The sequence below is a fragment of the Asparagus officinalis genome, chromosome 1, assembly GCF_001876935.1.
Source record: "Asparagus officinalis chromosome 1, Aspof.V1, whole genome shotgun sequence".
NCBI classification, from domain to species: Eukaryota; Viridiplantae; Streptophyta; class Magnoliopsida; order Asparagales; family Asparagaceae; genus Asparagus; species Asparagus officinalis.
Genome location: NC_033794.1, coordinates 9,948,669 through 9,970,735, shown reverse-complemented (window position 1 = coordinate 9,970,735; position 22,067 = coordinate 9,948,669). Strand labels below are relative to the sequence as shown.

General features: G+C 38.1%; 2 protein-coding genes and 1 pseudogene across 2 annotated transcripts in view; 1 reads left to right on the top strand and 2 right to left on the bottom strand.

Annotated features, from left to right (window-relative positions):
• The window catches only part of LOC109849043 (cell division control protein 48 homolog C-like), an 11,770-nt gene extending 1,632 nt beyond the window's left edge, over positions 1-10,138 (bottom strand). Inside the window, exons 1-10 of the mRNA XM_020418813.1 lie at positions 9,763-10,138; positions 9,149-9,692; positions 5,269-5,864; positions 3,980-4,132; positions 2,924-3,040; positions 2,663-2,767; positions 1,933-1,995; positions 1,721-1,785; positions 1,423-1,624; positions 200-340 (exon numbers count right to left, since the gene is read on the bottom strand). Coding sequence (XP_020274402.1) covers positions 200-340; positions 1,423-1,624; positions 1,721-1,785; positions 1,933-1,995; positions 2,663-2,767; positions 2,924-3,040; positions 3,980-4,132; positions 5,269-5,864; positions 9,149-9,692; positions 9,763-10,098 — 2,322 coding nt within the window. The 5' untranslated portion in view covers positions 10,099-10,138. The remainder of the gene's footprint in view (positions 1-199; positions 341-1,422; positions 1,625-1,720; positions 1,786-1,932; positions 1,996-2,662; positions 2,768-2,923; positions 3,041-3,979; positions 4,133-5,268; positions 5,865-9,148; positions 9,693-9,762) is intronic.
• Positions 11,093-15,090, top strand: LOC109830358 (annotated as a pseudogene).
• LOC109830349 lies at positions 16,225-22,067 on the bottom strand. Its single transcript, XM_020397599.1, has 2 exons — positions 22,047-22,067; positions 16,225-17,146 (listed from the first exon to the last, which is right to left on the bottom strand). The coding sequence occupies exon 2, from the start codon at positions 16,705-16,707 to the stop codon at positions 16,225-16,227; it is 483 nt and encodes a 160-aa protein (XP_020253188.1). The 5' UTR covers positions 16,708-17,146; positions 22,047-22,067.

Genomic DNA, 22,067 nt, shown 5'->3' with positions numbered 1-22,067 from the left:
TGCAGAACTACCCAAAAGTCGGCGGTTTTTGTGAAATTTACCTAAGGTAAACTCAGATCTTTTTCAAGTTTCTAACTAGATATAATTTTACAAAAGCTCATCTAGTTTATATCACACTTCAGCAAGATCACGAAGCGGCAAGCACATTTGAAGTAGTCCAACATTTTCTATGATACAATAAACCATCACCATTTCTTACCTTTTCTGAAACAGACGGACCAACCTTCACCAGAGCTTTCTCAAAATGTGATGTCTCAATTACTAACGGTCTAGTAAATGAACTGCTGTCCTCCAAAGTCATTTGTTTCTCTTCCAAAGCAGCCATGGCAGCTTCATTCATCTGTTAAGGTGCAAAAGGAATAATATGTTTAAAGAAAAGATAAAAGGAAAGTAGCAGTCTAATACGATTACTAGAAAAAGCCTAGAGACAGCAGCTTTGAAATTGTCACCACTAGTACTGAACCTGTGCTTAAAAAGAATGCAGTAAAAAATGATGAGTTATCATATTGGTCATCTATTTGGAGATGCTCACAGAAACTTTTCAATGCTTGAAGTGACAGCTCATATCAAACACAAAGGATGAACCAACAAAACACAGTTGAAGAAGACTGCATTATCGGGAAGTTATTAGGTGTAATCTTGTTTAAGGAGACTTATTCATGATATAGATTCAGTTTGCATGATATAGATTCAGTTTGCAAACAAAAGAAAGACAAGGTTAGAAGAGCTCTCATGTTTTCTATGATTTGCTTCAAACTAGGTTAGATTGACAACAAAAAAGAATGAGTGCAATGCTTAGAAGAAGGATTGAAATGTTCTCACACATCTGCACACATGATGTAAAAAACAGGAGGATCAAGAAGCAATTTGCTAGATCAAAGGAACCAATAAGCAGACACTTCACAGGTTTTACAATTAGTATTACATATTGATGACTATTTACTGAACAATCCTGCACTGGTCTCCGAGGAGTTGGCTGATGAAGATGACCCTACTAAGAATTGCGTAGGAGCAGTTGCTGGGATTTAGACTAAGTTGCATGGAAACTTGTACGGGAGATCACTATTATTTTACGATTCATGTGCTATTTGAATTTAAATTTCTATCATATTTTTTAAGTTTCTTTTGTTATGTTGTTTAGTATAATTCGGGAACTGCTCATTTTTTAACTAGACACTCAAACCACCCTTTTAAATCATAGTTTTTAACTTGGATATATCCAAAACAAACTCGACCCATGTCAGATCCAGGATTTCCAGAAAGTGGTGTCACCACATAACTAACAAGGGGAAATAATTACGAGTCATCAACATGAGATTTAGGACTAGCAGAGTTAAGCCTCATCACAGCAGAGAAGGTCAACAGCAAGAAGGTTATCACATGCTTGAGGAAAAAACAATAGTCAGAGATGTTAAGACTCACCAAGGCCGAAAGATCAGCACCAGAGAAATTATGGCATGCCTCGCAACGTCCCAACGCATCCAAATCCACATCAATAGCAACAGGCTTCTTACGAGCAAGTGCTTTGAGGATCAATCCACGCTCTTCAATGCTAGGTAAAGGAACATAAAGAATTGTACCAAATCTCCCTGGTCGTAAGACAGCAGGATCCATAACCTCCAGTCTGTCATAAATATCTAGCATCTTAGATAACAGCTCAGCAGCAAAACTTTTAATTATACACATGGACGGGAAATAAAAACAAAAATAAACTCCTCACCTGTTTGTAGCTCCAATGACATAGACGCCTCTCCTCTGATCTGCACCATCTAGCTCTATGAGTAGCTGCAGTTATAACGTCTGAATTCAGAAAAAGTGATAAAATGCCTAGACTTCAACAACAAGCACAAATCATTGAGAAGATGAAACAAAAGATCATTTGAACTATAATGCACAATGTATATGAGAAATCAGCTGTTTTTGCAATTTAACCTGGTTGAGGAGCCGATCCCCAAAGTTTCCATCTTTTCCTCGCATAGTTGTCAAAGCATCCACCTGAAATATTGTTTTAGGAATAGGCATTGTAGTCAGGCTTTAATAATTTCCAGTATACGTGGCTACTAAAGACGTTAAACTCCTCCAATATTTGACTTATGTTTTTAACTAATTAGAATTTAGACATATTGCTCAGTGCCCACAAGCATTTAGTTGAACCATAAGCTGGACGCATAGCTAATTTTACTGCACATGCATTATGCATAATGTATTTGCTTGATCTCTGTATTTATTAGCTAAATAATTTGATATTTAAAGCCATATTTTGGTTAAGTGACTTTCTAGGATAGACATCATCTTTTCCTCGTATAGTTGTCAAAGCATTCACCTCCAATGCCATTTGAGGAATATACACAGGCAAATTTGCTAACTTTTAATTAGGTTCCATATGCCATATGCCTATATTCTTTACGGACCACCATAATATGGACTACATTATCCAACTAAATCAGCAACATTTCCTGAGAATCAGGCCTAATAGCCAATAGGCCTTACACCATGACCTCATGCATGACTAGTTGGTATATAATATACATCATATTTAAGATAATTGTTGAGTAAACGGCCTAGCTACAGACAACTTCACTACATAGTTGTTGAGGCTTAAAGTGACAAGAAGATTGCAAATAAGTACGAAGCAATCAAACTAAGAATAAAGTTCATGTACCTCATCAAAGAAAAGTATGCAAGGGGAGCATGTTCTAGCACGGCTAAATACTGTTCTAACTGCCAGCTCACTTTCTCCAACATATTTATTCAGAAGTTCAGGACCCTGCAGATTTTGAATATAATCCAGGGAGGTTTGACATGTAATAAAAGGTTAACAAGAGGCATTATAGACTTCAGACCATCCATAGAAATAATGTCATCTGAAACTGAAGAAGAATAGCATGCCTTACAAAAATACAGTATGAGAAGTAGATTGAACCTTGATGTGTATGAAATTGGCGCCTGCCTCATTTGCAACAGCCTTGGCAATCAATGTTTTACCACAACCAGGAGGTCCATGAAGCAAGAAGCCAACCTCCAGGTTCAAACCAAGTTCCTTAAGAATAGGAATCGACACAATTAGTAACTACTCCAGCTAAGAATAAGACTTTTAAGATATAAAGAATGGGCATAGGAAAAAATGAAAAATGATTATGCTATATTTGTTGCCACACAATTTTCATTCATATAACACAGCCACTTACATACACATATATGAGATATCCATAAAAAATAAGCTTAAAAGGTAAGCATCAAGCAGATACTAACTCCCAAAGGCTCAGTGATTACCAAATCTTCAAGTGATTACTATTATACAATTTTGTAAATGTAAAGGAGGATTCAGTCATTACTAAATATTGGACATTGAGGAATGTAACCCCTGTAATTAAATGCTTAAAAAGATTCATTCCTCTTTCAGTATTTCACTTGCTTCTAGTTTTCTTCTCGCTTCCACTCCCATCACTTTACCCGTTTGCAAGGTTGAGATTTTAGCAGAGAAGTTCCAGTGTACCAGCTTCCATGTTCCGCGTGTGGGTAACCAGGGTCTAAGCTGATACGTACGATACAGAAATGTACTTCTGAGAACAAAGCAATCGAAAAGAACTCACAAAGTTTACCTAACTAAGCAAACAGTTACTAACTAAGCAAACAGTTAAAATATGAAACTGCTTCTTTTTAGAGAAACAAAAGTTGCTTTGCCACTAACATGCAAAAAATAAAGTGGCATGCAAAATAGATGAAATGTCAAGAGCATGAAATGTAAAAATTTACTTTAATGTTTAGAACCAGTTGTAGTCCTGTTGAGCGTCTACCACCACTGATAAAAGAACAACAGAATGTAACTGAAGAATTGCTGTTTTAAATATCAAAGATGTCCGACTATTCTTGAAAATATAAAAAATATATTGATTGGACTGACAAAGAAGGGCATTATCTCGCAAACTGCAACACCTAACTCATGCTGCAAATGCACGAGAACAATCAAGAAGAATACCTCATAATCCTCAGGGTTCTTTATGCGTTGAACAATATGGCGATCAAACTCTTTCCTCAAAGAGTTGAGACCACCAACATCCTCCCACTTGGTGTTAGGTATTGAGGAAAATCCTTCACGTCTTAAAGAGGGTTGAACCATTTTAGTGGCTTCCTGCAAAAGATATTAAAACAAGAGTATCAACCCCAAATATTGTTTATGCATGGGAAAGGAATGCTCTCAAACATATACTTGTGAACTTGGTAAAAGGGCAGCTCGATTTGAAAATTCTGTGATCACTAATTATGAGATGAACAGAGACATAGAATGCTTTTGAAGAACTAACTAGATAATCAAAGCCAAACTATGTTAGATACAGATATGTGGCTGCAAATGCTGCCAGTATAAATGCTTTAAATCAGAAGTCCCAGGAGGCCAGGATAATTATATATTCTCAAGGCATTTTTTCAGTTGCTAACTTGTTAAAACATATCCAAGTTACAACAGTGCTTCACAACTTCAATACAGCACAGTGTAATAAATCTGGCATCATGCATGGCGTATATAATCCACAAAAACTAGTAACATAATTGACCAGAGAGTGTAATAAATCTGGCATCATGCATGGCGTATATAATCCACAAAAACTAGTAACATAATTGACCAGAGATTCTCAATAGTAATCTATTCGTCTCAATTCCTACTATCTCACATGCTATAGTTTCACCATCAACAAAGATCATCTGAAGCCATATTATACATGTTGCAAGTTTTTGCTCCTGACATCTCATAGTATCCCACAGAAGTATAAAAATAATTTTCTAAGATCCAAGTCAGTTGCGGCAACACTCCTAGGTACTACATGGAAAGAGTATAGGCCTAAAAATGGCTTAACAACGGTTATGCTTTTGCCCATAGATGGACAAGCAATTCCTGGCTCAAGCAGGTATTCACACACCATAATTTTGGCATATCTCACATGGTGTACCTTCGATATTAACTTTCTGACACAATAAATTAGATTGTCTTGCTCTTTACAAATGTGAAAGAGTTAAAATAAATCACAACACAACTACCTGCAACAATATTTTTTTTAGCATTTACAGAGCCAAGAGGCTAATCTCTAACCGTATCTTTCTGACACTAACTGTATATTGTTGCATTAATGGCTCCACAAACAACTAAGTAACAGTTATAAAATGCACAAATATTGCTGCTTTCATCATGAACATATAACAGATCACAATGGCATATTGAAAAGACATTTGGCAATGGAAAACAAACAATAGATTGATGTGTGATCACAATACCTCAAAATCAGACATTGTAACATTAATGCTCGCTAGTTCTTCAGGGGACAATGGTTGCCGCAACCAGTCATCTGTTTTTCCCTCTTGAAATCCAGATTTCCTCTTCTCCATTATTCTTCTCATTGCCAGATTGCCAGCTTTGTTCACCAGTGCGTTCAAATCAGCTCCCACAAAACCTGGAGTAGCCCTTGCTATCTTCATAAGATTGAATTCACCCTCAAGATTGCATTTCCGAGTAAGAACTGACAGGATCTCTAGCCGTGCATTTTCATCAGGTACACCCAGAGAAATCTCACGATCAAACCGTCCAGGTCTCCTCAAAGCTTGGTCAAGTGCATCTGGTCTGTTTGTTGCTCCGATTACAAGAACATAACCAGGCTTCTTCTCAGATGTTTCTGTCTGGGAATCATCACATGACTGAGTGTGATGTGATTCATCCATGCAAGTCATAAGCTGTGTTACTATCCGCCGTTCCATCTCCCTTTGCAGGTTTTCTCGCTTGGAAGCAATTGCATCTATCTCATCAATGAATATGATTGATGGAGCAGTTCTGTATGCCTCTTTGAAACGGTCTCTTATAGTTTCTTCAGAAGCACCTACAATAATCATGAGCAAACTTATAGCATGCTACTGACCATAAAACTGTAAATAATAATCATGAGAAGGCACTTAATTTAAAATAAATCAAGCTTTAGTTTTCTAGAAGATGGCAAATATATATAAATATTGATGTAAAAGGAATACCAGTTAAATGTTCTGTTTATAGAATTTTAACACAAAAATTTTTCGATCATGAAGTCAAAATGCTATTTATATTTAATTCTAATTGTGATGCTTTTATCTCACCAAATTAAGCAACGGTCCAGTTTCCAGGGGTTGTTCTTAACATTAAGACAACCGAGCAGTTTTACAACTGTGATCAACTGCTACCGAAAATGTTTATTCGACAAGTTTCATGTATCAGTTAAGCCCAATGTCTCCTTCCACAGTGTTGCTTCTGTCCCAGTTACACATGGTTTGCTTCCACATCATTCTGTCAAACCTATATGGCAAATTGCATATTTCTAAAACTTCAACTTGCAAGGTCCTTGGGCATTATACCACTTTGATCTGTTGAACATTTTACTTTCCTTTCTCTTAGCACAGATTTTCTCCGTCGGGCCAAGAGGAATTTGTGCCAAGGTCCTTCGATACTATAGCACTGTTTTGGAATCTTCATGTGGTAATCAAAACTGGGTTAACTGATAATATGAATGACTATTCCCTGAAGCTAATTGAAAATAGGAGGAGACTGTGCTTTGCATTCACCCACTCTAGCAGGCAGCCTACTCCACTAGGCATCTATTCAAATCATAACATTGATATTAACATACTATGTAAACAAATAGAAGAAAGCCTTTTCTCCTCTAAAAATATGGGACTACGAAGTAATAGTATGTATATGCCATGCGTCCTACTTTATAAAATTGATAAATTGGACCTTTTACTCCTTATCTTTAGATGAAGGTTTCTCCTTCAAAGGCAATAAGAATATGTGCCGAGAAACTTGGTAACTAAGAGACTGTTTTTGGAACTTTTATATGCTAAACCAAATAGGGTTAACCAATAATATAAAGGCTAAATTGCACTTAAATGCCCTCAAGTTTCACTAACCTTGCACTTAAGTGACCCCTATTTTAAAACCGAGCAAATAAATATCCTTTAACTACTGAATAAATGCCCCAAAGTTTCAAAATGTTGCACGTTGGTGCGCCCTTGTTTACCCGATGTTGCACTGTAAACACGTGAAAAAGCTAAGGAGAATTATACGTCATCAACATATACAAACTATAGTACATGGAGCATTATACGCTATCCCGTAGTCTCGTCACTGAAACTATCGACGTTCGAACGTGTCGTTTGGATAATGTCATCATTGTCATGGTCATTCAAACACCGTCATCATCGCTACTTCGCCCCTCACAGGGCTTGCCATCACTATCATAGCCTGTCAACGCTATCGACCCTCACCAACATCGTCGCCGAGCAATGAACTCCGCACAACAAGTTCATTGATGTACCCTCATCGCTTGCAATGTAGCCTTAAAACGCTATAGATGTTTCATCACCATCGTTGTCAATCAAGCCTTCAACACTTGCTGTCGACATATCATCGTCGTTCGAGCTCTCCTCAAACTCCACCTTCGGCGTTGTCGTCAATCGAGCCTCAAACACTCGTCGTCAATGTGCTGCCATCATCAACAAGGCCCTTTACCACCTCCTTGACATCAATCGAGCCCTAAAGCTCACTGTCGATCGATCGAAGTCAATGGCAAGCCCTCTTGAGCTCATCACCATCCAAGACCCTCGTTGACGAGGCCTCCCATGTTGTCACAACAGCCAGCAACAAGGCCCTCATGGCATCCGCCATCACTATCACCATTTTCAAGTCATGACAAGTTCATTTGAGCTCTATGTCACCACCTGCTGCTTGCCACCTCTGTCGTTGCACATGTAGCACATTACTGTCGCTAAACACCTTTGACGGCGACAAAAACATCGCCATCGTGCTCCTTGCTCCACGGCGAACTCATTGCCATCCTTAAAGCCCGCTTGCTTGCTATGCCACCATCACTGTTGTCGCGCCCTCCACTTGAGCTCGCTGCCACGCCCGCTTCCCGCCAGCTCAACCCCCACTAAGGTGGTAGCCTAAAGATCAGGGACCACGATCTTTGTGCGAAAATAGAGGCGTGGAGGAGCGTCGCCCACCCGCTCGGTGGTGCACGTGGCAGCCCACCGTCAGATGGCTGCCACATGTTCCACTCCCTCCTCTCTCCCTCTCTTTCCTTCATTTGTGAGGATTGTTATTTGTTGCATATATAAAGCCCCGACTTTTGATTGTTTACGAAGAACAACGCACAAAGAGAGGAACAAAGAGGGAGGGAAATTATTCCTAGCCCCCTACATTCTAAAAAATTTTCTATTAGATCCTTTTTAGCTTAGATTTGCTTTCAAGAGTTGGAGTTTTGCCGCATCAGGCCCCTCCAAGTTTGTAAGTTCTTTAGGGCTCTCGAGGTTTCCCGAGATCCCAGTTATTTCCATTTCACATAATCTGCAGTTTACTCTAGCAGTTAGAGTCAATAAAGTATGCAATTAGTGTAATTTCTATATTTGTAATTTACCCCCTTTCATATAAAAACCCTTATGAAACCTATCATCTTGCTAGTATTTTGATCATCGAAAGGTACTTCTATATGGATCCAATTAACAAAGTCTATATTATGCTTGTTTTGACATGATTTCAGTGTTAGAACCGGTATAATTAGGCTTTGGAAAACTCAAACCCTCATCTTTTAAATCTGGTTTGTTCTATTGCAATGCTTATATCCTCTTTATGTGTGATGTTGTTATAGAACAGATTTATAGCTTTATAATATCATTTGAAAGGTGTATCCGTGCATGATAGTTTAGCCTATTCAAAGTATATCTTTCATGAAAATATATCAACCGATAAGGAGACATACACGCTGGTGCCCTCTTGTTTAGCCAGTATTGCATATAAATACTCTTAGATTGTAAATGGCCTCACTTGGATACACTGAAGTATCTAAAAGTTTCACAATGTGATAGTCTTGGATACACAGAGAAAAGTTAACACCGTCTGGATTTTTTAAAACTATGAGGCCTTCATCTACAATACTTAAATACTTTGGGGCCTTTTTCTGCTCAGTTTTAAAACAAGGGTCACTTAAGCATGTCGGTGAATTTTAGAGCATTTCAGTACAATTTAGCCTAATATAAATGAACTTTCCCCATCATTTTCAAGTGAATCACAACATGACCCCTTCAAGTTAGATGCATTCTTAAGAAGAAGAGAAAAAATAGATGAAATTGAGCTTACCAGAGACACCCGAAATGAATTCAGGAGCAGAGATTTTCTGAAAGGGGACACCAGCCTCATTTGCAATGGCCTCCGCAAGCCTCGTCTTCCCACAACCTGGCGGCCCGTGCAGCAAAATTCCGGCAACCGGACGGACTCCTAGTCTCTTCAACAGCTCCGGATGAACAAGCGGCACGAGCACCTCCATCTGCAACTCGTCCAAAACATCCTTCATCCCGCCAAGATCCTCAAACCTAGTTCCTTCCCTTCTTATTACCCCTCCCTTCATCGAAGACTCCACCTTTGCTAAATTTTCACCTATAACCATCCTCTTCTTCCCAGCAGAAGCTTCAATTTCTAGGTTTTCATCCTCTTTCTGCGGTTTTGACTTCTTGCCATAGTTATCCCTCAGCATGGACTTCATTAGGTCAAATTCTGGATCGACCTTCGCCTCGAATATGGCATCGTCGTCATCAGATTCATAGGTCGAGGTCGAGCCTGCCGTCGAGGCATCAGATGGATCAGCTTGGTGGATCTTGCGCTTCTGTTTCCGTACATGCTCAGCCTCAGCGCGTCGAGGCATCAGATGGATCAGCTTGGTGGATCTTGCGCTTCTGTTTCCGTACATGCTCAGCCTCAGCGCGAAGCAATCTCCTCTCCGACTCATCGGTCCTCCTAGGGTTAGGGTTCCTACATTTAGTGCTTCGGTTGACCTCATCGTCGTCATTGGAGGAAGATGATTTTTGGGTTTGGTGAAGGAAATCTAGGGTTTCCTGGACGAGGCGTGTGAAAGGCTGGACCTTAATGCGGGAGTAGTGGGGATAATCGGAGCGGAGGTGATTGACGACGGCGGTGACGTCGAAGGAGGAGTCGAGCTTCGCGGCGACGATGTGATCGCGGAGTTCCTCGCGGTTGAGGACGGAGTAGGATGACGCTGGCGATCGGCCGCCGCGTCTCATTCTCTTCCCCATTGCCGCCGAGCACGGTGGATTTTTTGGTAGAGGGTTAGCAAAGGTGGGGAGAGTAGGGTTTATGGGATTGAGGAAAATTACAAGCCGACCCCCTGTCACAATAGTTATTCGCAAAACCAGTATTTGCTAAATAGCACTTAAATACCTCACAGTTTCATTCTCTTAGCACTTACCAACACTTGTAATTCGCAAACTTTATATACTTGTGTTGTTCAAAATTAGCACATTAATATTCTCTATTTTGGTAACTTAAAAATTTTATTCGAAAATTCTCATATAACATTCATATGGCAATTTTATAATTTTCTATTGTTAAGTTTGTTGAATTCATTGTTAAAATTTTCCAAATTCTATTTTTAAAACAAAGACAGGATACATTTAAATTAGAATTTGGATAGAATTAAAGTAATTTAATAAATATTAATTATTAAAAATCTCTAAAATTAAGATATGAATGTTATACGAGACCTTTTAAATAAAAATATTTATGTTTATAAAACAGAGGGTATTAATATGCAAATTTTAAACAACTTAGGATATATAAATACTACGAAATGTAATTGAAGATATACAAGTGCTAAAAGAGTGAAACTATTTAGCCTATTTTATTATATTTCTCATCTATTGTATTTTCTTGTTAGGCATGTTTGTTTTCTCGCTTCTCATACTCATCAAATAGATGTGACAAGACAAGTCAAAAATGCGACAGTTATCTACTTGTGATAGATCAATGTCATCCAGCCTCTCTTATTGTGGAGAGTGCATTCATGTTTGCATAGGTGGATCTGGAAAAAATTTAAAACTAAGGGGGACAAATTGCAAGTATAGAAAAATATAGCATCTAGTTTTGACATTGTGAAGTTGCAATTGCTTCCCTAATCAACAATATGCATATGCCCATGCATGACGGTCGTGGTCGTCGTGTCAATTAGATGGACCAGATAATCTATCTAAGAGATCTTATTTCGATTATAGTTTCACATAAATACTGACTATGAAGGTATTTGGGAAAGCTTATTGTTTAAAACTTTATATGTTTTGCCAACTTTTAATGGCTTTTGCATTTTATGATAAGAATATTATAACAATTATTTGGGTAGTATAGTAATTTATTTGGTCAAATTTAACATATTTAGGTGAGCTTATAAGTTAGTTTTTCAAAAGTTGAGGTATACTAGCTTTTTAAAACGTGACTTATAAGCTAACTTATTTTATATTTTACCAATCATGTAGAAATAAAAAAGATAGCTTAAAAGTTGTCTGACCAAAAAATAAGTCGTCCCAAACATCTTCTATATTAGGAGAAGTTAGCCATCTGGTATTACACATTTGTGCTTTGGATAAAGGGTTTTATCCTAACACCTACCAAACGAGTGCAAACAATTGAAATATCAGCGCCTCTTAACTAAGTGAATTATTGAAATCGATATATAAATTATTACGATGACAAATTTAAAAATTGATTCATGTTCCACAAATCGAATCTTGCTTCTTCCCTCAACAATATGTTGCAAAGAAACCTCCTCCATCTGCTTCATGTCTGGAGCAAGCTCCGCGGCTAGGGCTTTCGCAACCGCATCTTCTCTGACCTCATCTCAGTCGTCTATCCCCGAACCATCATCGAGCTAGGCATTATAGGCATCAAAAATTACCTATAGGTCCTAAACTTAGCTCAAGTCAGAGAGAATATGAAGAATATCATCATCAAAGTTAGAGAAGACCCTCCAACACAAAGAGAAGCAAAGGAGAACACAAAACGTCAAACCAAAAAAAGACTTAGAGTTGTCTCATCGTTGGTGAGACAATCTCCACTGTCTCACATATGCGAGACAGTGATGGTTATCTCACCATATCATCATCAAAGTCAGAGAAGACCCTCCAACACAAAGAGAAGCAAAGGAGAACACAAAACGTCAAACCAAAAAAAGACTTAGAGTTGTCTCATCGTTGGTGAGACAATCTCCACTGTCTCACGTATGCGAGACAGTGATGGTTATCTCACCAATTGTGAGACAGCCTCCCAAGTTTTCTGACTGTTTTGTGAGGTTTTGTGGGGTCTACTTCGTTTCATAATTGCTTAGGGACACTCATTAATGTTAATGGGAAGTTTCACCCTGAAAGCAAGCCTACTACCCACGAAAAGTGTGGCATTTAACACACTTCAAGTAGTGGAACGACGGTTACAAAGTCCCTGGCACTGTCTCCTTTAGGTGAGACAGTAAACATTGTCTCGCACACATGAGATAGTGGTCATCAAGTCTTTTGCCTTCTATTCGACGGTTATGGCTCCCCACTGCTATAAATACCCTCCGACACACTTGTGCAAGGTACCAAACTGGCATTTGGTGAACTTTGAGAGCAGGAGAGAGTTCTTCATCCACTCCAGAACATTCTCAGAGTCTTTTGGTGTTTCCTTGAGTTCGAGCTTAGACTTGATCATACCTTGCTAAGACACTTACTTTGGTTCTTGTTTCCTCGTCAAAACATTAACTTTAAGACTTCTTCGTTTCTGACTTAGGAACGTTGCTCGGTGGTCCATGGATAATGCATCCCGACACAGGTAAAGAATCTCACACAAACAGAGGCTACTATGTAGGAGTTTATGTACGTGTTACTAGGGAGCACTATAGGTTCTCAATTTTTTATTTCTTTATTTCTTAAATTTTTTTCATAAGGCTACATATGAGCCTATTAATAGTGTCGGAGAGGAGCTGCAAAGCGAGTTTGTTGCCGCAAGGGGGGCGTATTCGATGTAGTCCCCTTGCTATTTGGCTTGTGTGGCATACCTAGGCAGAGGAGGGATGAGTGGATGACCTGTCGAGGATGGAGGAACAGGCGAGGGTTGGCGTATCAAAGGCGGAGGAGCAACTGATGAAGAGGGTTGTTGAGAATGAATACGATTGATGAGCTTATTGGTGAATGTCGTGAATTGCTACTGAAAAGACTGGGAGATCCTATGAGTATATTCTTCCAACTAGGCCTAAGTAATAAAGCCCACACACAGTTCTTCAGGAAGTGAGTTGACGGACTGACCTGGGCGTTCAGAACTAGACATCTTGCACGAATAAGAGTGATGGGGCCCATAATGAGCACCAAATTATTGATGTCAATTACCAAATAGGAGGCTTATATGTGGATTAAAGTTGTATCAGGGGCCTCAAGCTTCTTTGAATGACTGATTCTTGAGCCTGATATCGTGTCCTGCCCATAAAAAGCTCATGAGAGGACGAGGTTAGGTTCTTTGGTTGGTCCTCCGACGATCAAGTCGGTAATTAATCTTAAGGGGGGGAAATATAAAGTGAAAAGGGGTTCAGAGTTGCATGGCCAAAACCAGATAGCTTACCCCATGCAACATAGCTTCCTTTTATAGCAGATTGAAAAGGCAAAAAGGTAACTCTAGCCTAGTCCTAATATGCAGCTGAGTCAGCAGATACCTTACATGTATCGGTCGCTAAAGAGGGTAAGTCATCCAGGTATTTAATGTGGGGATGACAGTAGGTATTTGGAGATGACTGGGTTTGATGATCATAAGACTATAGGGGCTATAGCAATAATGACTTTGTTAGAGCATTTAATGCAAGTTATTAACCACGCAGGTTATCGACCACACAAGTTATCAACCTGAAGTGGTAGGCTAAGTGTGAGTACTTATAAGGTCGATCTGGTGGGTAGGTCGATAAGCACCACATTTTTAGTCAGTCAAGCAAGTTATCGGCCTAACGGGTTGGCTACAGAACCTACTCACGTTGTTTGGACTTTGATCATATTTGATTATATGAGGAACGAGACATGTGTAGGCCCAAGAAGGTGGTTTCAACATTTGGTGATTTATTGTTGTAACTGAACCCTATATATAGGATTGGACTTGCATTATAGATTTAAATTTCAAAATAATTCTTAATTGTTTAAAACTCTTTCCATTGCATTTAAACATTGAACATTCTTTCCATAACAATTAAAGATAGAATATTTTTTCCATAACAATTAAAATAAAAATAGAATTCTGTTATATGTAAACCTCTTTTAATTACATCAGTAAGACCAATTGAGCCCCATATGAAGAACCAATAATTAATCAAATTAATAATTTTAATTTAACAATCAAGTCTCTATCTCCAAATTTAAGAACCAATAATTAATCAAATTTAACAATCAAATTAATAATTTTAACTACAAATTTAAGAAACATCTGAATTAGATCTATCTCTAAGAAAGTGATCATCACAATGCATCATCTAAAGTAAACAATTTCTAAGGATAATATAACAATTATATTAAAAGATACTCAAACAATATGTGCAACAGTAACACTTAACTAATATTCAAAAATATTACATAAAAATGTATTGGATGTACAAGAGCATATAACACTACTCTAGCATCCTCGGTGCCTCTGTCCTCCACATGGCCTCCCTCACCCGCAACCTATCTCTCCTCGACACCACCATCCTCTACCTCGAATACTTCTGGGCCTGGCCATCATTCCAAACCAAATTCAACCGCGACATCCCCCAATCTCACCAAGGAGACTCTCTCTTACTGCACTAATTCATGTTGATCATTTTATCTGCGGGGGAGGCGGAGAGAGTTATGTTGATGTCGTTCTCTACAGGGTCGACATTGGCTGCGATGTGCGAGTGGGGGTGTACATGGTCTTGATTGAGGTCGATGCTAGGCACGAATTTCATTCGACGTGGGCAGATATTAATATGGCATACGCGATGCTGAGGCCCGATGGGGTTTTGTTGAGGGACGATTTTTTCACAACGGCGGATGAGAGGGGAGTGAGGAGAGCAGTGAATATCGTTTCGTGCACTAGATGTCTATTTCTTCATCCCCCCCCCCGCCCCCCCCTGCAATTTGTGTTAGGGTTGCAATTGTAATAAATTCATAGGAATTGATAGGAGGGGAAAGGAAAGAGAAGTTGATATTGAAATTGAAAGTAATAATGAAGAGAAAGGCGAAATTAATTCACAATTCAAGAGAATGTGAAAAATAAAATAATAATATATAAAAGAAATTGGGCTAGGTAAGTTAGTGATTTTAATAAAAATTGAAGGGCATTTTAAAAACAGAAAGTTTTCCCTTCGCTCTTTTTATAAGGGAGAGACTATATATACGTATATGTATGTGTGTGTATAAGCGATAATGTGAGATGATTTGCTTAATATGAGATGACCATTCTACAACATTAGATTCAAAAAAATGGTTAGATTTGAACTAATAGATTAATTAATTAAAGATGTGTGGCCCCATATTTATTTGATTTCTCTGTTAAATCTTCTCTAAAATTTCCCATATCCTCTCTTCCGCTTCCTCTCTTTCTTATTTGGTTTCGGATTAGGATTAGGGAAAGGGTTAGGGTCTGGCTTCGGGTTCAGGTTAGGGTTAGGGTTAGTGGGTTCGGGTTCGGATTAGGGTTAGTTTTAAGGTTTGGTTTTGGGTTGGGTTGTGGTTCGGGATCAGGTTAGGGCTTTAGATAGGGTTAGGGTTTGTGGGTTTGAGTTCGTGTTCGGGTTCGGGTTAGGGTTCGAGTTAGGGTTCGGGTTAGGGTTCCAGTTAGGGCTAGGTTGGTAGATTCGGGCTCAGGTTTGGGTTAGGGTTCGGGTTTGGTTTAGGGTTAGGGTTAGAGAAGATTTGGCAGGGATATTAAATAAATGTGGGGGCCATATATCTTTAATTAATTAACCATTAGTTTAAATCTAACCATTAATTTGAATCTAACGGTGTAGAATGACCATCTCACGTTAAGCAAACTATCTCGACATCTCACCATATCGCTTGTGTGTGTGTGTGTGTACCATTAATTTGAATCTAACAGTGTAGAATGGCCATCTTACCATATCGGTTACACACACATGAGAGAGAGAGAGAGAGAGAGAGAGAGAGAGAGAATGGGAGGTGAGCTGGTAGCGTAGGAAATTTCCTACACCGTCGCCATGTGTCAAGTTCTTATTCGATGGACCCTCATTTATAGAAATAACAGATTTTCGAAGGGTTAAATTTATAAGAAATGAGGGACCTAGATGTAAAATAGCAAATCTCCCCATATTTCTCCTGCCTTCCCTAATTTATTCCACAAAATCTCACGCTTCCTTGCTTTCTCATCTTCCCCAAAATCGATCTTCAGGAAACGCCTTCGCCACAATTTGAAGGGCTGTCGTCGATCTTCAGGAAACCTTCACTGATTCTCTCTATTAATTCCTTTGCACTCTTTAATCTAGCTTGAGCTTGCTCCATTGCCTCTTTCATAGCAGCAGCAGAAGCTGCTGCGGCTGAACTAGCATCCACCTCCACGCCAAGGAAACCAGAGGAACTGTCCCTGGGAACCCCTTGAACAACATGGCTTTTTGATGCACCAATTTTGCAGCTTATGTGATGTCTCTTGATACTTTCTTGCTTACTAACAACTTTGGAGAGTAGTTTTGAAGGTGATGGCACTCTAGATGCTTCTGTTTGGAGGTTGATGTCAGATGTACTTGCATAAGTACCAGCAGGACAAGGTATATCTCCAGTACTAGAAGCTGAATGATTGCTAGAAGAGCGTGAATGATGCTTCTCATGATCAACTTCAAAAGCAGCATATATACCCAGTTCTATACTCCTCATGTGTTCTCAAGTTAGCTACATCACTCTCTATGTTAGCTACATCACTCTCTATGTTATCAGTAGAAGAAGTGAATGGAACTACTACTGGTTCTAAATCACTCGATTGCCCATTATAACGCGCATTATAGGTGAGATCATTGGTTTGAATATTTGAGGAAATACCCCCTCTTAATTACATCCTGTGATGAACATGAATTAACCGTATAAGTATACCCAGGATGAGTTACATGTGTTTCCCCACTTATTACATCCTCTATATATACTACTATGGTTCGTCCTATGATACGACATACTGAAATGCTTTGAGTCATCATCTCAACGGTTAGAGCTTGATGAAGTATTATCCTTCTCAGACAAATCCACGTAATCTTTATTAGTACTCTCAGGTAAGAGATTTGAAACTTCCACATGCTGGTTAAATTTTGCGTCCATTTGGACCCTATGATCAAAAGTGTATAAGAGGTAAGAGTTCATACGAACACACGTAAAATAAAATCAGCAAGTCCTTGAGTAATTCCACATATAATGCAACAAAATAGAATAATAATTAGAAAAGTTAACCACCTGAATAGTAAGAAAAGGTGCCCCATAATACCGATTAATATTTTCATGAGGTAAGAATCTGGTGTGTGTATGGAGTATAATATCATCAGCTATCATTTAGGCAGAAGGAAACGGACCAAAATATTTTAAGTGGAGAAGTAAAATGACCTGAAGATGTGGATAATGCTGTTGGATTTAAATCTAATTAAATCTAATTTGTGGGCACATATCTTTATCAGTGTGTATTGTTATCCTTAAGGATAACCCGCATAAAGTGATCAATCAATTTGGGTTAATGGGTATTTAAATAAATCATGGGTTAAATGTGCAGAAACCATGTTGTAATTATAATTTGATGAGGGACCAAATTATAAATGTACAACACCTATATATATGAGGTTATGGTCCCTAATCTAGGGTTAACACACTCAATTCTCTTATCCTCATCTAAAGAGATACTAAAAGAGAAACCCTAAGATTAGAAGATCATCAAAAACCTAATTCAGATCTAAGTAATGGATTCAGATATAGCTTCCGCTCTTATTGATGTTTAATCTCTATGATCTAATCACGATTAAATACAACAAGTGGTATTAAAGCCACCGTGATTATTTTTTAGGGGTTTAAGATTTAAAATTAGGTTTTTTTATCTTAATCTGTGGATTTTTCAGAACTGTTCACGGATGAACAGTAAAAGTTCATTTTTTTTGTTTGGTTTTTTCTTTCGATTTTTGGATCTGTTGCATTCATGAACTGTAAAGGTCATTTTTTTGTAGTTTAATTTTTTTTCGGGATGTTTGGATCTGAAATGGATTCAGATTTAGATCAAAAGTGTACAACATATCAAGTTTCGGATCTGGATAGAGTTCAAAATCGACAAAAAAAATATTTTTTTGGTTGTCGTTATTCTCCAAAGCTCCTCGCCGGCGATGTATCGACAGTGGCCCCACTGTCAAATGAAGATAGTGACGACAATATTAGGAACCCTAGGATTTCAACCCTAGAATGCGGGAGCATAAGTGGCGGCGGCAGTTCAAGAAAAAACCTTAAGGGGTGAAAGAAATTAGGGCTTGAGGGCTTACCTGAGGTATTTGATCGAGGTTCGAACTTCAGGCGAACTTCTGTTTGATTCAGCGAACTTCGGTTTGCTTCTGACGAACCTAGTGTTCGATTTAGCTTTGTTGAAGGCTTCTAACGAACTTCGGTTCTATTCCAGCGAACTTCGGTTTGCTTCTGACGAACCTCGTATTTGAACTTCAGTTGAACCTCGTGTTCGAACTTCAGACGAACCTCGTGTTTGAAACTCCAGTCAAACCTCGTGTTTGAAGCTTCAGTCGAACTTCGGTTTGAAGTTCAGTCGAACTTCGGTTCGAAGTTCAGTCGAACCTTGTATTCGGTCTCAGTCGAACCTCGTGTTCGACTCAAGCGAGCTTCGGCTCAACTCAGGCGTAGTCGACGCTCATTGTAGGCGAGTTCAACCTTCGTATCTTAAGTCGAGTGAGCTTCATGTTCGCTGTGGGGAGCTTCGATTTGGTCGAGCTTCGGCTTTGAATCCGACGAGCCTCGTGCTCGTTCTCATGCAAGCTTTCAGGTTGAATCTCGATTTTGAATGAGAGTTCTACGAGCTTGGATTTGGGATTTTTTGACGGGATTCGGCTGAGCTTTGAATTTTGGGCAAGATGATGATTTGGCTTGCGGTTGGGAACATTCATGCGAGCTTCAAAAGCTAGCTCTAGTTCAGGCCGAAGCCCATCAAGTTTTATGGGCCTTTTAATTAAAGTTGTGGGTTATTTGAATTGTTCAAATAATTCAAGAAGATGAAGGGCCATGTTTAATTTGGGCCTGGTTGAGATAAAGATTGCTTGGCCATGTTTAATTTTGGCCTGGTTGAGATAAGGATTGCTTGAATTCTCAGTTAATTTCATTTGATTTCTGGGCCTGCAGTTTATTATGTGTTGGGCCTGGATTATTCAAATAATTAATTGAGTTAAGACCTTATTACGTTATGATTCATCTTTGGTATGCTTAATTTAATTAAATTAAGTTATGGGGCCCTAATTAAGCTATGAAAATTTAGTTAATTTGAATTAAAATTATTTAATTTGAATTAAATTTGGTAGCTAATTAATTATTTAATTCAAATAATATGACACTAATGTATTAAACTTTGTCTCTCATTCCAAATGATTAATTGAAACAAGATGTTGCTAAAGTGACCTCTCTTGTGTAGATTGTTCATGAGTGATGTTAGATGGTCATGAAAAGTTATAACTCTTAATAGTGGATGGATGCTATGAATAAAGAGTATAAGTCTATGCAAGATAATAAGGTTTAGGAACTTGTCTCATTGCCAGAAGGTGCAAAACCAATTGGTTGTAAATGGATTTTCAAAACCAAGCGGGATGCAAACCACAATGTGGAGAGGTATAAGCGACGTCTTGTAGCTAAAGGCTTTACTCAAAAGGAATGCATTGATTATATAGAGACTTTCTCACCGGTTTCATCGAAAGACTCTTTTAGAACAATAATAACACTTGTTGCTCATTTTGATCTTGAGTTACATCAGATGGATGTTAAGACTGCATTTCTCAATAGCGACATTGATGAGATGATTTATATGGTGCAACTAGAAAACTTTGTGTCAGGAGACCCGAAGAATATGATTTGTAAATTAAGAAAATCCATCTATGGACTCAAGCAAGCTCCTCGTCAATGGTATTATAAGTTTTAACAAATACAAATTAAGAAAATCCATCTATGGACTCAAGCAAGCTCCTCGTCAATGGTATTATAAGTTTTAACAAATAATTATCTCGCTCGTCAATGGTATTATAAGTTTTAACAAATAATTATCTCGTTCGGTTTTGAGATGAACATTATTGATGAATGTGTATATCACAAGAACAATGGGAGTAAGTTTATTTTTATGGTTCTGTATGTCGATGACATATTACTTGTCACTAATGATATAGGCATGTTGCACGAAACTAAGAGATTGCTATCAAAGAATTTTAAGATGAAAGATCTTAGGGACGCCTCTTTTATATTAGGAATCCAGATACATCGAGATCGTTCTCAATGTATACTTGGATTATCATAAAAGAGCTATATCGATAAAGTACTTAAAAGGTTTGGCATGCATGCGGATCAGGAGACACCCCTGTTGCTAAAGGATACAAGTTCAGTCTTAATCAGTGCCCTAAAGACAACCTTAAAATTCAGAAAATACAGAAGATTCCTTATGGTTCGGGTGTAGGAAGTCTAATGTATGCTCAGGTGTGTACGCATCCGGATATTACATACATTGTTGGGATGTTAGGCAGATACTTAAGCAACCCTGGTATGGATCATTAGAAAGCAGTCAAAAAGGTTATGAGGTATATTAAAAAAATAAAAGATTATATGCTCACATACAGAAAATCATAACAGTTGGAGGTCATTGAGTATTCTGATTCTGTTTTTTCTGGATGCCAAGATAGCAAAAAGTCTACATCAGGCTACATTTATATGTTAGCAGGAGAAGCTATATCATGAAAAAGTGTCAAACAGACACTTGTAGCTTCCTTCACTATGACACCAAAATTTGTATCTTGCTATAAGGCATCCAATTAGAGAATATGGCTATGAAATTTTATCATAGGACTACGCATTCTGGAAAAAATGGAAAGACAACTAAGATTATATTATGATGATAAATCTACAATAATGTATTCCAATAACAACAAGAGCTCAACTAAGTCAAAACATATTGACATTAAGTTCCTAGTTGTGAAAGAAAGGGTACAGAGTAGACAGATATCCATAGAGCACATTGGGACAAATTCCATGATAGCTGATTCTCTTACTAAAGGATTGCCACCTAAGGTCTTTCATGAGCACATTGTTCATATGGGTGTGGTATTGTTTGAGAATATCATGATTTAGTGGGAGTTAGTGATTGTAATGCTTTATGTTAGGTTGTATTGTCTGATCAGAATAAAGTTTTTCAGTTCATACACTCTGGTACATTATGTTGAGGTTGACCTCACTAAAGTTTAAGACAGGACCAGTTGAAAATAAATATGTACTGATCACATTGCATGTAATTTTCATGCTGCACATCCATGATTGATCTATGTCATTTGATTGTTTTGGTATATGTGACCATTGATGGGTTTAGTTACGATAAATGTGACGAAGACCGCTTTGATCCTATATTGATATACTCAATGGATAAGATTGTTTGGAAATACCCTTTTCAGTGATAGCAATTTTTGAGCTCATAAGGTTATACACACTTTAAGGAAACATATGGTGCCCAAGTGAGAGATTGTTGGATTTAAATCTAATTAAATCTAATTTATGGGCACATATGTTTATCAATGTGTATTGCTATCCTTAAGGATAACCCGTATAAAGTGATCAATCAATTTGGGTTAATGGGTATTTAAATAAATCATGGGTTAAATGTGTAGATACCAGGTTGTAATTATAATTTGATGAAGGGTCAAATTATAAATATACAACGCCTATATATATGGGGTTATGGTCCCTAATCTAAGGTTAACACACTCAATTCTCTTATCCCTATTTAAAGAGATACTAAAGGAGAAACCCTAAGATTAGAAGATCATCAAAACCATAATTCACTATGTAGAAAGCAGATGAAATTTTTCATACTAGAAATATTATTATGATATGTTAGTTTCGCCAACATGTGCATTTTTGTGCGACCAAGTTTTCGTAAAACAGCTCCGTGAGGAGAGTGAAGGACAGGGGAATGATAATAAACAGTTGGGTAGAACAAGAAGACATACTCCATCACCGAGCGGTCGGGG